This window comes from Oncorhynchus mykiss, chromosome 7 (assembly GCF_013265735.2).
Source record: "Oncorhynchus mykiss isolate Arlee chromosome 7, USDA_OmykA_1.1, whole genome shotgun sequence".
Classification (NCBI taxonomy): domain Eukaryota; kingdom Metazoa; phylum Chordata; class Actinopteri; order Salmoniformes; family Salmonidae; genus Oncorhynchus; species Oncorhynchus mykiss.
The window spans coordinates 26,528,594-26,547,181 of record NC_048571.1 but is presented as its reverse complement, the minus strand read 5'-3'; the positions used below and the strand labels follow the sequence as shown (position 1 = coordinate 26,547,181).

Sequence of the window (18,588 nt, the reverse complement as noted above, 5' to 3'; positions counted from 1 at the left end):
GATCCAAGCTCCGTCCAATGTGTTTTTAGGAGGCGAGGGCTGATGACAAACCGGGATAATTGAGAATGAACCCTGGAAATGTTGCTCAGTTGAGGTTTCATTATTCTTTTGAGGGGATTCGATTAATGCCCCGGGTGAACCTGGTTAGCGTTGATTGCCTCCCGGGCGAAGTCGGCTCAAAACAAAAGTGATGTACACACCCCTTCAAATAAGGTGATTCTGCTATTTCAGCCACACCTGTTGCTGAAGGCTGTATAAAATCAAGTATACAGCCATGCAATCTCCCTAGACAAACATTGGCCTTAATGATAAGCTCTGTGACTTTCAACACGGCACTGTCTTAGGATGCCACCTTTCCAACGAGTCAGTTCGTAACATTTCTGCCCGGCTAGAGTCAAATCAAATGTATTTATATAGCCCTTCGTACATCAGCTGATTTCTCAAAGTGCTGTACAGAAACCCAGCCTAAAACCCCAAACAGCAAGCAATGCAGGTGTAGAAGCACGGTGGCTAGGAAAAACTCCCTAGAAAGGCCAAAACCTAGGAAGAAACCTAGAGAGGAACCAGGTTATGTGGGGTGGCCAGTCCTCTTCTGGCTGGGCCGGGTAGAGATTATAACAGAACATGGCCAAGATGTTCAAATGTTCATAAATGACCAGCATGGTCCAATAATAATAAGGCAGAACAGTTGAAACTGGAGCAGTAGCACGGCCAGGTGGACTGGGGACAGCAAGGAGTCATGTCAGGTAGTCCTGAGGCATGGTCCTAGGGCTCAGGTCCTCCGAAAGAGAGAATTAGAGAGAGCACACTTAAATTCACACAGGACACCGAATAGGACAGGAGAAGTACTCCAGATATAACAAACTGACCTTAGCCCCCTGACACAAACTACTGCAGCATAAATACTGGAGGCTGAGACAGGAGGGATCAGGAGACACTGTGGCCCCATCCGAGGACGCCCCCGGACAGGGCCGATATAACCCCACCCACTTTGCCAAAGCACAGCCCCCACACCACTAGAGGGATATCTTCAACCACCAACTTATCATCCTGAGACAAGGCCGAGTATAGCCCACAAAGATCTCCGCCACGGCACAACCCAAGGGGTGGGGGGGGCGCCAACCCAGACAGGAAGATCACATCGGTGACTCAACCCACTCAAGTGACGCACCCCTCCCAGGGACGGTATGAAAGAGCCCCAGTAAAGCCAGTGACTCAGCCCCTGTAATAGGGTTAGAGGCAGAGAATCCCAGTGGAAAGAGGGGAACCGGCCAGGCAGAGACAGCAAGGGCGGTTCGTTGCTCCAGTCTTTCCGTTCACCTTCCCACTCCTGGGCCAGACTACACTCAATCATATGACCCACTGAAGAGATGAGTCTTCAGTAAAGACTTAAAGGTTGAGACCGAGTTTGCGTCTCTTACATGGGTAGGCAGACCATTCCATAAAAATTGAGCTCTATAGGAGAAAGCCCTGCCTCCAGCTGTTTGCTTAGAAATTCTAGGGACAATTAGGAGGCCTGCGTCTTGTGACCGTAGCGTACGTGTAGGCATGTACGGCAGGACCAAATCAGAGAGATAGGTAGGAGCAAGCCCATGTAATCCCTTGCCTTGACAGGAAGCCAGTGTAGGGAGGCTAGCACTGGAGTAATATGATCAAATTTTGGGGTTGTAGTCAGGATTCTAGCAGCCGTATTTAGCCCTAATTGAAGTTTATTTAGTGCTTTATCCGGGTAGAGCTGCCCCCTTCCACTGTACATGCAGTTGTGAAGTGGAAACATCAAGGAGCAACAATGGCTCAGCTGCGATGTGGTAGGCCACACAAGCTCACAGAACGGGACCGCTGTAGTGCATGCTCTGTCACAGCACCCACTACCGAGTTCCAAACTGCCTCGAAGCAGCGTTAGCACAAGAACTGTTCATTCAAATGCTAGCTATTAAAATCAGACTCAATAACAACATTAGAGGATTAGAAATCCAAGGCTTAAAAACAAAGATGTCCATGTGCCGATGACTCAAGTTTTATATAAAGTCCACAAGCTAGATCCTTGCAATGTCTCATTGAAGATATAGATAACATTTCTGTTCTCTCTGGATTAAAACCTAATTATGATGGGTACAATATTATGTATTGGATCTTTAAAAATATACAACTTTTACATTACCCTGCAGTTTACATATAAAATGGGCTGATGGTGAAGTAGACATTCTCAGTATTCATATCACAAAAAATATAAATAAGCTCTCCACAATGAATTTCAATAGAAAACTTGTAAAAATAGATGACATCCTACAACCATGAAGAGGTAAATACCTGTCTATTTATGGAAAAATTGCCCAGATTAACATCCTTAGTCATATCCCAGTTTACTCACTTATGGCGCTACCTACTCCTGATGGTTCGCTTTTCAAATCACATGCACCAAAAATGTTGCTTTATCTGGGATGCTAAACCAGAATCCATATAATGAATATGAATTGGGTGGGTTGAGAATATTTAAATATAAAAGCACTAAACCTCTAAAAGCTTCACTCATTCAAAGTTTTATTTGTACCCTAAATGGTTCAAGTAGATTACTAAGAAAATCTCATCCATTGTTTAAAAATGGCCTTATTGCCATGTCTCATTTTTTTTCAAACAAGCATTGCAGAGTTGACTTCAATTTCATCCCACTGAAAAGATGGAACAAATATTATGGCTGAACTCAAATGTGCTGGTTGATAAAATACCTGTATTTATGGGAAAGATGTTTGAAAAGGGTATTTTGTTCTTAAATGATCATGTAAATTGGAATGGTGGAGTTATCAGAATTGTATGGGAAGGTCTGCTCAATCCAAGAGTACAACCAATTGATTATAGCATTACCCCAAAAATGGAGGCAGGTGGCAGCGGGAGGTAGGGAACTGGTCTGTCTGCCCTATATAAAGGCTCAAAACTGGCAGAGGAATAAAAATAGCATAAATAGGAAAGTATATGTTTCATTTGAGGACCAGGATGCTGACAACTGCCAAATAGTTGGAAAGAGATTTCTGATGTACTGATTCCATGGTGCAGGGCATGAGTTGATATCTAAAACAACACAAGAGTCAAGACTTCGTGCTTTTCAGCAAAAATTATGATATAGAATTCTTGTGGCATAAAATCATCGACACACTGCAGATTTTGTTTTGAGGATACAGAATCAATAGACTATTTTGGTATTGCCCTCAGGTAGCCTGTTTCTGGTCTCCGGTCCAGGAATGGCTGAAAATGCATAGCATTGATCTAAAATTGACCCTAGAAATAGTACTGTTAGATCTGGAGAGACCGGGTCAGTCAATTACTAATACTCTTAGTAACAATATTTATCTTCAACTTGCAATCTGTGGATTCTATTCAATTAGATAGTTTGAAATTGTACATTAAACATCACAGAATAGTTGAAAGATGTGGGTGGCCAGCAGAGATCAATGGGATGGGTTGGAATGTGGAATTGGAGGCAAGTGGGAGTGGAGTTGCTGTATGGGAGATAATTTTTTTTATTTTATTTTAAGTCTAAACATAAAAAGTACATTTTACTGACACTGAGGGGCAGTGTTTTTACAGCTAATGCCGGTTTGCCTGAGGCTGAGGCCGTGCACTCATTCAAATAAACACACACAAGAACACACATGTAATAGTGCCAGACATGCACACAAACATATAGTTAGCATTGCTGTTATGATTTTAGTTGTCCTTGATGTCCTTTGTTTAAAATGTTTATGTTTGTTTTGCTGTTTTCTCCTGTCTTTTCCTTTTTCCTCTAGTCCATGATGGTTGATGCATTGGGGCTGGTTCTTGGGGGAATGGAATTCATTTTATTTTTCTTCTTGGGGGGGTCTTGAATGGTTCAGGGACAGCTATTGGGGAACTGTGGAGGGATCTTGGAGGGTTCGGGTTAAAGTTTTTTGGCCTGGTGGTAGATCTGTCAATGTGCCCTTGAGCAGGGCATTGACCCTGGATGCTTCTGTGTGTCGCTCTGAATGGGAATCTGTTGGATGACTGGTATGAAATGATTTGTCAAGATCGGTGTGGAAGAACTTGACTGGCTTGCACAGAGCCCTGACCTCAACGCCATCGAACACCTTAGGGATGAATTGGAACACCCGACTGCGGTTCAGGCCTAATTGCCCAACATCAGTGCCCGACCTCACTAATGCTTGTGGCTAAATGAGACTGCAGCAATGTTCCAACATCTAGTGGAAATCCTTCCCAGAAGAGTGGAGGCTGTTATAGCAGCAAAGGGGGGGACCATCTCCATATTAATGCCTATGATTTTGGAATGAGATGTTCAACGAGCACGTGGAGTAGGATTCTGCGTTTTGCTTTATACACCTTCCCAATGAAAACTAGTTTGAAAAATCATTACACGCAACCCGCAAGGTCCCCAGTTCAACTCCTGGTTGCGACCTTTTTGTTTTCCAACCTTCCAAACGAATTACATCTAATCACGTTCTAATTGACTGAGCAGCTTTAATAATGTGCAGCATTGACATTGCCATCCCCCCTGTTGGCACTGTGGACTATTCCCTATCCCAGTGCCTAGGCCACGTTTGAATGTTGTTGGTGCCCTTTATCAAAATAAAGGTAACCTTCAATGTTACTGTCAACTAAAGGCAATTACTCCAACGTTCGTAGAGATCACATTCACCATAAACCCTGCCAATTTCAACTCTGCTCAAACATGAAGTATGTTCATAACATTTGAACATCATGTTACACTATGAGTAATGCAGGGGATATTTAACTACATAAACAAATGTCATACCTTGATAAACAGTTGTTCACATCTATTTTAAACAACTTTTTACTTACAACTTTCATATCCACAAAACTGCAGTTGGAGTGGCCTAAGGTGGCGGAGCAGTCTTAACCAGAGACTGAAGAGGAAGCAAGACACCCCACTTTTTTTAAAAATTGAAGTGAAACTAAGCAGACCAGATCCAGATGCTACTGCATTGTCTATGGGAGTTAAGTGGACGGGAACACTTTTCTCCGAATGGTAAGCAGCCTGAGTGAACAATCTTTGGTCTAAACTGCTGCCTCCGTTGCAGCATGTGTTCGAATCCATTGCTATTTCAGCAGAACTCATTCACCCATCTCCCCTCCATCCAAAAAAGCAGAAAATACCAAATTATACCTTTAAAACTGCAGTTGGCATCCCAGGTAGGATTGTGGAAACCACAATGTTGCAATAAACTAAAGGCTCATTTCAATCCGTAGCGCTGAATATGAAATTTAAAGGCAATGTTCCCATGTACGCGGGACTGCATCCACTCACAGTAAACGCTGCATGTTGCCTCAATCGGAAATGATCTCTACATTTGAACTGCGGTATATCGCAGAGCTTAAGCATCATGGATTGAATCGAGCCCTAAAATGAAACGAGTCCAAAGACAATCTTTGGGTCAGTCACTTGCTGACCACACCGCTTGCGTTCCAAAATAAATGTACACGTTAATCAATAATTTCATCCAAACTGTTCACGAGTGTCTGCGCAGCTATGCGCTAAAATAACTATTATAACTATTTTTTGACACGTGACGCGCTGCAAGTCCCGCCTCTTCCATCTCCTCATTGGTTTTTAGGAGCATATACCCATGTGGGTGAGTGAAAGCTGAACTGAGGTCCACACTCCAGTCCAGTTGGTGGTGGTAATGCACCTTAAAGTTGGCAGCCAACCACCATATAAAGTCCACAGAAGACTGAAGGAGGAGAGATTACTTAACTAGGTTTCCCCTTTTATCTGGATTAATTGTGTAGAGAACACACAATTGTGTGTGACTCAATGGGTCAGAGTTCTGAGATCCAGGGAAAAAAAGGACCTTGTGCTTTTCAGGTAAAATAACAACCCAATGTTTAATTTCATCCCAGGACAAATCAGCTAGCAAAAGCAAGGTAGCTAAATGTCCATGAATGTTTCGACCTGTCCCCAAATTAATATAGTTGGTTCAGAGTTCGTTTAGATATTTTAACCTGCGTCTCCGTATGGGGTCTGGTGTGGATGAATAAAATCAACATGCGCGTGCCCGGTGTAGTCTGCATGTCAATTCTACCAGTACAACATGTCTTCAATACTGACACTGACTGGATCCTCTCCCAATACAAACCGGTTCAAGGAGACTTGAACACTCATTAGCATGGACAACCTGTTAGCCTTTGTATAGTGCATTGGGTTAAAGTCTTGAGACATGGTCACTTATTTGACCAATGCTCCCATGAACCCACGGTGGCTTTCACTCAATTTATGTTAAAGTTCAGGTGATCACTCATGGTTGTTGAGATGAAGCTGAAACCGCTGTGGTCGGAGCAGCAGGTTCATGGTCTCCTCTGTGGGTCAGGGAGGATCACGTTGTTCTGTGGAAGCGCAGAACAGACAGGCTCTCTGGACCAGTTCGTCGGGACAGACAAGGCGCTCCCTGCAGGCCAAACTTCCTCAGCAGAATGGTGATCTCCTCTGGTGGAAGAAAGAGGTTACAGTAGGGTAGTGTTCATTAGGTATCAAATGGAAGGAAACGAACTGAATCAGGGAGGAACTGTCTTTTTTGTTGTTGCAAAGACCATCCCACCTACATTCTTCAAGTCAGTGTCACTCAATCATTCTGCACAAATGACAAAACATTCCAAGGACTGGTATTCTAACCCTGGACCTAAACAAGCTATACAGGGTAGACGGCTCTTTTCACAAAGATAGTAAAAAATGTATCAGTGCCAAATAACATCAGGCCGTATGTAATTTATCAATGTAGACTGAGTAAATATAACCCAAGAAGTCAAAAGAGAATGGAAGTGGGAGGCTCACCTGGATTGTTCTCTGCCACAGTGACCAGGTAAAACAACCCCTGATTGGACAGTAGCTTTGGAAGCAGCGGGAAGAACCTGTCCATCACCTCTCGGCCCCACCTCCCACCAGCCCAGGCTGCCTCGATGCCCTGGCTACCCACCTGACAAAAACATACACGCACACTATAAAACACAATTCCTTCACTGTGGTATGGAGAACAACCAAACACTAGTTTAGTTTTCTACCTCTTCTGATGGCGTGACGACATAAGGAGGGTTGAATAAAATAACGTCCACTTTTCCACACAACCTTGGCAAGAGAGAGTCCACCTAAAATGGAGAAGGACAGATGTGAAGTTGGGGTGAACAAATGGAGAGGAGGTGTGTGGGTCTTTCTCATCAGACCTGTGTGTGCCTGGATCAAATGTTTAAGATGAGAGTGCATCGGTCTGCGGGACCCCAAACTGTTCCAAATGTAGCATGCATCGGTCAGAACGGTATGAATCGCCGGTTAACTTGTTTCTTTGCTCGTATTACTTTATTTTTACCTTCTGAAAACACCTCTCGTCCTCTCCTTCAGTGTGGAACAAAGCATGTAACTGTGTCGACAGTTATTGATCCTCAAGTCATTTTTGCATGGCGAACAACAGGCAATACGAGTAGCCTAGTCAATCTGCACATTGTGTGCTACTTCACGCGCTGTCCAACGAGAGGCAGGATGCGCATCACCTTCAGCATTCTAATGTTTGGAAAATAGCTTGCGCAATATCAGGCTTTATTAGTTGAGTGACAACAATAATAAAGTAAATTACATTGGTTATCAAATGCGCTGTTCAAAATTGTTTTACCGGAATACGGTAGCCTAAACAACCGCCCGAGACACGACTCATCTGGACATATAGCCTACCTGCTGATCGGGGCTTAGGCTACATGATATTTTATTTTTCATTGTTCAGGTCCACCATCAGCAATAGTTTATAGATAGTTTTGCTTTTAACAATCAGTGTACAGTCCAGACCACTTTCCCTTTTCCACATTTTGTTACATTACAACATTATTCTAAAATGGATTAAATAAAATGTTTTCGTCAATCTACACACAATACCCCATAATGACAAAGGGAGAAACAGGTTTAGACATTTTTGCTCATTTGTAACATACCTTAGTTTCATAACTATTCAGACCCTTTGCTATGAGACTCAACATCGTCAGCAGCAGTAGGCCCAGGGCCTAAAATATACATGTTGGTCCACCAGCAACTGTGACAGGTAGATTTAAAAATCTACCAGTCACTCTCAGATTTTTTTTTTACCAACCAAAATAAAATAAAAATTTGCAGACAAATTACACTGATGAGCCTGCTTTGTAATGTTTCTAAAAACAAATGTTTTACTAGTAAGAAGTAATGTGGTATATTGTTTAATTTCATTGCATTTTTTTGTGACCCGAGTCTTTAAACCAAAACATCACAGATTAGACTAATTTTCACCTGCCCCTTTAAGGGCTACGAGGTTACTGTGGTTACATGACTAGAGTCATGTCTGTGCCCGTGAAATTGAGTCTGACTAGTAGGAACATTGTCTTCCCTTCCCTAGCAGTTGAAACAAAAACAGAAAAAGCTAACCTTGCCCCCCCTTTGTCTGATAGTGGGGTGATAGATGTCCAGTTTCCCTTATGGCTCAGCTCAGGCACCGACATCGGAGATGAAGAGGTCCAACTCAGTGGAAAATCTGTCTCCCTCCAGCAGGTGGTGTTTTTTCGTTGTTTCACCCACCATGCACAGAGTTTTTGTATGGGGGTCAATGATTTGGTCAACCCAAAAATATATGGCTTATTTGATCGAATCGAAGTTTCGCAATGCTTAAGTTGTTACGAGTGTATTGATAATAAGTAGGTCGCGTGAAATCCTGGCAACTTTGAGAAAGAACACTTTTTAGAACACTTTATATCGGAGTTGTCTCAAGATGGCTATGCATATTCATGACATGAATTCATAGCATCTCTCTCTCCATTGAATACAGATGGTTGACTTCAACAACCCTCATAGAATATTCAAAAACTGATTACAATAAGGAGATGCATCCACCAATCCAAAGAAAGGATAGGCGGGAGCTAGACAGCCCGCCATGCCGCTTTGAGGACAATTGTTAGGGTGAATGGATTCAAACCAAATCGCTTCAAACCAAAGCGCATCATTCCTGTATCGTATCCCATGTATCTAGCAACGTATCGAATAATCTTGAAAGAGAAAGATGCACATCCCTCGTGTGTGTGTCTCACCAAGTCAGTGATGATAGGCTGCAGACTAACGGCGTTACAGCGAGACGTCTCCAGAGTGCATTGGGCTGCTGCGGGGTTCACGTCGGTACAGCTGGGGAGGACACACACAACAAGTCAAACACATCAGTTAAAACACACATACGAGTCACAAGCCCTCTAGGCAGTTATTTTTATAAAACGTCCTAAACACAGATATAGGCATGTTACTAAAGCACATCCTAACAAACACAGACAGTCAGTCTCTCTCTCACACACACCCTTACTCACAGGTATAGAGCTGTAGGTCCGATCACGGATGCCAGAAAGGCGGACACCACCCCAGAGCCACTGCCCACCTCTAGACACACAGAGGGGCTGGAGAAGAGGGTCAAAGGTCAGTAACTGTATTGTTGACCAGTAACAGGTATCAATCAGGGTGGTGTTCATTAGGGCTCGCAACAGAAAACCTTTAAAGAAGTTTGGCAACAGAAAGCAAAAATTCTTATTGGACCAGTCCAGGAAGCTCCTCTCTTTTCAGTCTGTTTTCTTCTGTTTGGTGCCTAATGAACACAACCAAGGGTCATTTTCACTAGATACCAAACGGATCAAAACGGGACTACCTGAACTACCTGTCCAATAAGAAACTCTCGTTTTTGTTGCAAAATGTTTTGCTATGTAAGCACTAATGAACACAACCCAGGTATTGTGACAAGCTGCTCACCTAATTTTCTTCAGTCTGTCAGCATCCTGCTCAAGGGCATCTATCAAGAGGAAGGAGTCCTCGGCTGGCTCGTACACGTCAGTGAAAGGCCCGCGGCCCGCATGGGAGTACAACGGGGTGGGAAAGGACATCTGGCCCACTGACTTACACACACAGGATGTCAGGCAGGGGACAGCGATGTGCTTGACTAGAAGCTGTACAGAGATGGACACAGAACTATTAGGTAAGTGTTTGTCATCCTAAGGTTGATACAAAGTGCTGGAACTCTGAGACAGGATAGACTTCAGACAATGGGTAGAGGTCAAGGGGTTATTGGACAGTCATAGGAATAAATAACAACTGCACTAAATGAACCCAAACAGTGCCTTGGGTGGCCATAATTCTGAGACCACTGGCCATTGGCATAAATGTGTTTTTAGGGAACACACCAATGACTGGGTTCAACAGAAGTTTGTAACATTTCATGAAGCTGTTAAAAATTCATGACAGTATTTTCACATATGTTCGACATTTTAACAAGCAGTGTTTTTAAGTGCACCAAACGCCTGCAGCCATGTGAAAGTGTGGAACAACAAAAGGATTAGGCTAAGAAAAGTACATTTTCTGGGTGCCATTTACGATGCCTGATGACCATTATACACTCATAAACAACGTTCACTTTCATAAACTGCAAAGCACGATGCTGTGGTTCATAGACCTATTTAAGTAGCTGTGGGGCATAACCTACACTGAACAAAAATATAAACAACACGCAACAATTTAATTACATTTTTCCCATAGGGCTGAAGAATCCAGAAGTAATTAGGACTACAAACTGGTGAGCTCTATACCACAAATAGAACAATGAGACATATTTCACCGCTTGGCGTTTCCACTCACTACCATCGATTAAACATTTGATCTCAATACAGTTTTCTGTCCCCAAAACTAAAATATGCTATGAACAGAGTGGACTAAGTTTTGTAAACGTTTTAAAATCGCGTTATTTAAAAGGAGCGCAAAGGCGAATTGTGTTATTGCACACATGCACTTCACATAGTAGGTGTTCTCTAACGGAAAAATGCGCCAATAGGAGCCTACTACAGTTCGGCCCACTGGCTCATTTCTTCCCATTGGAAACAATTTGGGGTATGTCTTGGTTAAATTATTTAAAAAATGTCTATACCGATGTTATTGGTGCGTTCAAGACAACTCTGAAAAATACGACATACAATTTTGACTCAGTGATCTTCAGTTCGGAAAGTCGGCCGTTCAAAAGGTTTTCCCCAGTTGTCTTTCGTTTTTTCCGATTTCCCAGTTGTCTTGAACGCTCGGAAGTCGGAGATTTAATAGTTGTTTTGAACGCAGCATTAGTCGATGTAGACTAATTTGATGGTGAGAGCTGAATTACCCGTTAGCTAGCTAGGTTGCGAGAATGAGTTTCAAAGATATTGTATTATCACTATGTAATGCATGTACCTGCCAAATTTACCGACACTAAGTGACAATGTTAGATTAAATGTTTATTGCAAATTACATTTACCTGAAGCTTTTGGTATGATACGTTTGTTTGAAGCCGATGAAGAGGCGCACGTGTAACTAACTAGATGTTTTTCCTGGTTCCGGTTGTTGTAGTGCATTGTGGGAATTGTAGTTCTGATTAGCACACCGTTGCAACAATAATGACGGGAGATTCAGAATGGTCGTGGCATTGGAGTTCGATGCGCCAAGAGTCTGTGTTATTCGTACATAAAAACATTGTGCTAATTTGTACATATAGTACATCATTAATGATAGACTGGGTTGATGGGAGATTTGAAAAAATAAGTGAAGTGTAAGATTAGAATGAGTCAACTAATAGTACTGATGGACATCAGCAGAAGCCTCAAGTCTGCGTGTATATATCAAGTTTGCGTGTTATATGGCCATTATGTTTTATGTGGGTTGGTTAACAACCAAAGAGACTGGTAATATTAATGCATCCAGAGTGTTGGGTTTACACGCCATAACCAGACATGAAGGCACCAGGCGAGTTGTGGGATCATCCTTGTTAACACTGTGTCCTGCTGCTGCATACCACATGACACCCTATTCTACTCATACAGTAGGCCCTGCTCAAAAGTAGTGCACTAAAGGGAATAGGGTGAGATTTGGGACAGAGTGAATCAGTGAACCAGAAAATTCTGAAAAGAGACTACTTCCAAGCATTCCCCTTTCTATATGAATGAAATAGGCCTATCCCAGTAAGCAAAATTACATTGAAAATATTTCTTTTAGACATCTTTTCCAGACATTGACGTCAGGTGGATTTTAGGTGCTGAATGAAAGGTAGAATATTTATTTTACAGCTGTTGACTGTCTATGTATTTTATATGTATTTTACGGATGTTGAAAATACGTATTTTCAGGACGTTGAAAACACTGTACGTATTTACCGGACGATGAAATCAAGTGCATTTTAGGTGCTGAACGAAAGCAGAAAATACGTATTTTCCAGAAGTTGAAAATATGTCATTTACAGACTTTGAAAATACATCTATAGACAAATTTTAACTGCACATATGTGCCGACATTAAGTCACAATAATAATTTTACAAGCCTCTTGTAGGAAAGAGGAAACTGAAGATTGAACACAGATATTTATTATTGCTCCCATCTGTCACATGTACCTATATTAACCTTTTCAAAAGCTTTGAAACAGGCCACAATGATGTTCAAAGTAAGCCAGCTAATAGATTAAAGCAACAGACCACTTCAACTACAATATAATTCTCAGTAATGGTTACATCTTTTTATTTTCTTGCTATGGCTGTGATATGTTGTTGTTGATCTACCTTAGTTTGAATGCACTGACTGTAAGTTACGTCTGCTGAATAACCAAAACGTAAATGTAAAAACTAAACACCTGCAAAGCATGGTGGTAATTATTCTGATAAGCTCCGCCCCACAAACAAGGACAAATTTGGTCGGTGGGGATCAGATCCAAATCTGAACTAATCATGGATGTCTAGTCTGTTTCATACGTTTTGACATCACATTATGGTACAGTAGAGTACAGTACAGGACAGTAGAGTTTAATACAGTAGACTACAGTACGGTTTAGTTCAGTAGAGTAGGGTACATTAGAGTAAAGTGGGTTACTTTTCTTTACTGTACTCTACTGTACTGTACTTTAATATACTCTACTTTTCTTTACTGTACTGTATACTGTAATGTACTGCACTCTGCTGTGCTCTACTGTACTGTGCTGTCCAAACTTGTGAAACATAGATGTCTATGACTGGTTCAGATTTGGTTCAGTCCGGACCAAATCTGAACCAATTATAGACGTCTATGTTTGGGCTAAATCAAGTCCGGCCGGACCAGACCATATCTGAACCAAAAATAGATGTCTATCAGCAAGTGTGGCTTGCTGATGCTGAGCCTTTTCAACGGTAACACCCTGGACCAGAGCTAGTTTATAGAGCTAGAACACTCAGCCATATTGCCTCAGAACATTAAATGTGCTGTTTAACTCGTTAACGATCTCCTTCGCTCTGAATTATAGACACAACGGGGACCAATAAAAACAGGGCCGTAAAAACATGTAATTTTTGCAAGTGGTGAGTGATAAATCAAACTTGTTTTTAATCTCAAAGAGAGCCATGGATTAATAGGGGCCCAAACACACCAAATGGAGGCTGCGTGTTGAAGGCATGGCATAGATGGGCCGAACACCAATAACAGACTGCAGGCCTATGCTCAGATGTGCTTCTCAGATGTGGCCACGAGGGCGCTAGTGTTAGGATTGGGTGGCTCTATAGGCCCTTTTCATACATTTCTGTGTACCATGAGCTGTTCAATGAAAAGTGATAATGTGCCTGGTTTGAGTTGAGCCCACCTGGTCGTGTCACTAATCTTGCTCAACCTATGCCCATGGCCCTCCCTATCTGTGACCTCTGACCTCCTGGAAACTGCCTGTAACTCTTAGCTGGATTTACGTAACCCTCCTGTTGCTGCCTCCCCATACCTTCAGGCAGGGTGTTACTCTCTACAAGGTGAATCCTAACTTTCACGAAAGCTACATTTTCACTTAGTCAAGGAATTATAACTTCCAATAAGAAGCATTTTTACTTAGTCATGTATTGATATCAATGGGGATGTTACTCTCTACATGGCGAAACCTAACTTTCACTTAAGATACATTTTCACTTAGTCATGTATTCAAATCAAATCCAATTTTATTTGTCACATACACGTGTTATTAAGCAGATGTTATTCCGGGTGTAGCGAAATGCTTGTGCTTCTAGTTCTGACAGTGCAACAATATCTAACAGGTAATATCTAACAATTTCACAACAAATACCTAATACACGCAAATCTAAGTAAAGGAATGGAATTCTGAATATATAAATATATGAACGAGCAATGTCAGAGCGGAATAGACAGAGATACAGTAGATTGTACAGAATACAGTACATACAAATGAGATGAGTAATGCAAGATATGTAAACAATATTAAAGTGATATTATTAAAGTGACTAGTGTTCCATTTATTAAAGTCACCAATGATTTCAAGTCTGTATGTAGGCTGCAGCCTCTCTCTGCTAGTGATGGCATTTAACAGTCTGATGGCCTTGAGATAGAAGCTGTTTTTCATTCTCTCAGTCTCAGCTTTGATGCACCTGTACTGACCTTGATTTCTGGATGATAGCGGGGTAAACAGGCAGTGGCTTGGGTGGTTGTTATCCTTGATGATCTTTTTGGCCTTTCTGTGACATCGAGTGCTGTAGGTGTCCTAGAGGGCAGGTCGTTTTCCCCCGGTGATGCGTTGTGCAGACCGCACCACCCACTGGAGAGCCCTGCGGTTGTGGGCGGTGCAGTTGCTGTATAAGGCAGTTGCTGTACAAGGCGGTGATACAGCCCGACAGGATGCTCTCAATTGTGCATATATAAAAGTTTGTGAGGGTTTTAGGTGACAAGCCTTCTTCACCACTCTGTCTGTGTGGGTTGACCATTTCAATTTGTCGGTGATGTGTACGCTGAAGAACTTTCCACCTTTTCCATTGGTGTCCCGTCGATGTGGATTGGGGGGTCCACGATCATCTCCTTTGTTTTGTTGATGTTGAGTGAGAGGTTATTTTCCTGACACCACACTCACCTCCTCCCTGTAGGCTGCCTCATCATTGTTGGTTATCAAGCCTACTACAGGGGTGTCGTCTGCAAACTTGACAATTGAGTTGGAGGCGTGCATGGCCACGTAGTCATGGGTGAACAGGAAGTACAGGAGGGGGCTGAGCATGCACCCTTGTGTGGCCCCAGTGTTGACGATCAGCGAAGTGGAGGTGTTGTTTCCTACCTTCACCACATGGGCACGACCCGTCAAGAAGTCCAGGACCCAATTGCACAAGGCAGGGTTCAGACTAGAGTTCGACCGATTAATCGGAATGGCCGATTAATTAGGGCCGATTTCAAGTTTTCATAACAATCGGAAATCTGTATTTTTGGACACCGATCTGACAGATTTTTTTATTTTATTATTATGTATTTTTTTACACCTTTATTTAATCTTTATTTAACTAGGCAAGTCAGTTAATTAAGAACACATTCTTACTTTCAATGATGGCCTAGGAACGCTGGGTTAACTGCCTTGTTCAGGGGCAGAACGACGGATTTTCACTGTGTCAGCTCAGGGGATCCAATCTTGCAACCTTACAGTTAGCTAGTCCAATGCTATAACCACCTGCCTTTCGTTGCACTCCACAAGGAGACTGCCTGTTACGCGAATGCAGTAAGCCAAGGTAAGTTGCTAGCTAGCATTAAACTTATCTTTCAAAAACAATCAATCAATCCTAATCACTAGTTAACTACACATGGTTGATGATATTACTAGTTTATTTAGCGTGTCCTGCATTGCATATAATCTGACTGAGCATACAAGCATACAAGTATCTGACTGAGCGGTGGTAGGCAGCAGCAGGCTTGTAAGCATTCATTCAAGCAGCACTTTCGTGCGTTTTGCCAGCAGCTCTTCTTGTGCGTCAAGCATTGCGCTGTTTATGACTTGAAGCCTATCAACTCCCGAGATGAGGCCTGTGTAACCGATGTGAAATGGCTAGCTAGTTAGCGGGGTGCGCGCTAATAGCGTTTCAAACGTCACTCGCTCTGAGACTTGGAGTGGTTGTTCCCCTTGCTCTGCATGGGTAACGCTGCTTTGAGGGTGGCTGTTGTTGTTGTGTTCCTGGTTCGAGCCCAGGGAGGAGCGAGGAGAGGGACGGAAGCTATACTGTTACACTGGCAACACTAAAGTGCCTATAAGAACAACCAATAGTCAAAGGTTAATGAAATACAAATTGTATAGAGAGAAATAGTCCTATAATTCCTATAATAACTACAACCTAAAACGTCTTACCTGGGAAAATTGAAGACTCATGTTAATTAAAAGGAACCACCAGCTTTCATATGTTCTCATGTTCTGAGCAAGGAACTTAAACGTTAGCTTTCTTACATGGCACATATTGCACTTTTACTTTCTTTTCCAACACTTTGTTTTTGCATTATTTAAACCAAATTGAACATGTTTCATTATTTATTTGAGGCTAAATTGATTTTATTGATGTATTATATTTAGTTAAAATAAGTGTTCATTCAGTATTGTTGTAATTATCAGGATTACAAATACATTTTAAAAATCGACCGATTAATCGCTATCGGCTTTTTTTGGTCCTCCAATAATCGGTATCGGCGTTGAAAAAATCATAATCGGTCGACCTCTAATTCAGACTTTGGCCTCGAGCTTAATGATGAGCTTGGAGGGTACTATGGTGTTGAATGCTTAGCTATCGTCAATGAACAGCATTCTTACATAGGTATTCCTTTTGTCCAGATGGGATAGGGCAGTGTGATAGCGATTGAATCGTCTGTGGACCTATTGGGGAGGTAAGCAAATTGGAGTGGATCTAGGGTGACAGGTAAGGTGGAGGTGATAGGATTCTTGACTAGTTTCTCAAAGCACTTCATGATGACAGAAGTGAGTGCTACGGGTCAATCTTCATTTAGTTCTGTTACCTTTGCATTCTTGGGAACAGGGACAATGGTGGCCATCTTGAAGCATGTGGGGACAGCAGACTGGGATAAGGAGAGATTGAATATGTCCATAAACACACCAGCCAGCTGGTCTGCGCTTGCTCTGAGGATGCGTTTAAGGGATGCCGTTTGGGCCGGCAGCCTTAAGAGGGTTAACACGTTTAAATGTCTCGGAGCATGCGCAGACCTGGGAGACTTAATGGGTCAAAATGCAAAGTTAGGAAGTAAGCATTTTCCACAATATGAAGACTCTATATACACAATATTTGAATCTGCCATGCCTTTATGGGCAACTAAATATGTAGTGAATGTCTGAGGATGGTGTTTCTTGAACTTCCTCAAAAAGTGTTATTTTAGCATCCATTGCCACTGGAGGGCAGCATGGATCTTTACAACAAATGAACACAGACCGACCCAGAAATGGATTGTCTGTGTGTGTGTGTGTGTGAACAAGGAAAAACAAGATTGTGTTTACTTTCTTTCGCTCTCCTCTGTTTTGCAAGGATTGGAAGAGGACAAGTAGTGCTTACCCAATAAGCATTTGCCATCATTTTTTTCCATATTTTGTTTTTGTTTTTGGTATGGTCCGGACTGGCCTTGATTTCAAAATCCACTGACATAGATTTTTGTTCCAGTCCAAACCAAATCTGAACCAATCATAGACATCCACTGACGTCCGGTCCGAACTGTACAGTTGAAGTTGGAAGTTTACAAAAGCCTTAGCCAAAATTTTTATCAGAGTAAAAATTCCCTGTATCAGGTCAATTAGGAACACCACTTTATTTTAAGAATGTGAAATGTCAGAATAATAGTAGCAAGGATGATTTAATTCAGCTTTCCCAGTGGGTCAGAAGTTAACATACACTCAATTAGTATTTGGTAGCATTGCCTTTAAATTGTTTAACTTGGGTCAAACGTTTCAGGTAGCCTTCCACAAGCTTCCCACAATAAGTTGGGTGAATTGTGGCCCATTCCTCCTGACAGAGCTGGTGTAACTGAGTCAGGTTTGTAAGCCTCCTTGCTCGCACACGTTTTTTCAGTTCTGCCCACAAATTTTCTATGGGATTGAGGTCAGGGCTTTGTGGTGGCCACTCCAATACCTTGACTTTGTTGTCCTTAAGCCATCTTGCCACAACTTTGGAAGTATGCTTGGGGTTATTGTCCATTTAGAAGACCCATTTGCGACCAAGCTTTAACTTCCTGACTGATGTTTTGAGATTTTGCTTCAATATAGCCACATAAATTTCCATCCTCATGATGCCATCTATTTTGTGAAGTGCACCAGTCCCTCTTGCAGCAAAGCAGCCCCACAACATGATGCTGCCATCCCTGTGTTTCACAGTTGGGATGGTGTTCTTCGGCTTGTAAGCGTCCCCCTTTTTCCTCCAAACATAACGATGGTTATTATGGACAAACAGTTCTAATTTTGTGTCATCAGACCAGAGGACATTTCTCCCAAAAGTACAGTCTTTGTCCCCATTGCAGTTGCAAACTGTAGTCTGGCTTTTTTATGGCGGTTTTGTAGCAGTGGCTTCTTCCTTGCTGAGCGGCCTTTCAGGTTATGTTGATGTAGGACAGTAAAAAGGTTATTCCATCAAACCTCAAATTATTAGAATAGTACACAACACAGAACAATCAGGAGGTCAGTGGACCAATCCCGCGAAGAGGAATATTCCAAGGTCAGACAGAAGTGGGTCGTCAGATCGCTATGATTGCCAGGAACTTTACTTTTAGTGTCTATTTTTAATTGCTGCGCTACTGGTGCT

The 18,588-nt window shown here is 42.2% G+C and overlaps 1 protein-coding gene across 4 annotated transcripts; it reads right to left on the bottom strand.

The window, feature by feature from the left end:
* Positions 1–3,497: 3,497 nt before the first annotated feature.
* On the bottom strand, positions 3,498–11,399 carry n6amt1 (N-6 adenine-specific DNA methyltransferase 1). 4 transcript variants are annotated; one of them, XR_002474143.2, is made up of 8 exons: positions 11,301–11,399; positions 9,779–9,972; positions 9,346–9,432; positions 9,079–9,169; positions 7,045–7,128; positions 6,818–6,959; positions 5,201–6,472; positions 3,498–4,425 (listed from the first exon to the last, which is right to left on the bottom strand). XR_002474143.2 is itself a non-coding variant. In XM_021608970.2 (7 exons), the coding sequence occupies exons 2-7, from the start codon at positions 9,907–9,909 to the stop codon at positions 6,363–6,365; spliced, it is 645 nt and encodes a 214-aa protein (XP_021464645.1). In that variant the 5' UTR covers positions 9,910–9,972; positions 11,301–11,399; the 3' UTR covers positions 3,498–6,362. The 4 variants fall into 4 exon arrangements, 3 of the variants coding, with proteins under 3 accessions (XP_021464645.1, XP_036838989.1, XP_021464646.1); XM_021608970.2 differs by having other exon boundaries at positions 3,498–6,472; XM_036983094.1 differs by lacking the exon at positions 11,301–11,399 and adding an exon at positions 10,990–11,110 and having other exon boundaries at positions 3,498–6,472.
* Positions 11,400–18,588: the final 7,189 nt, after the last annotated feature.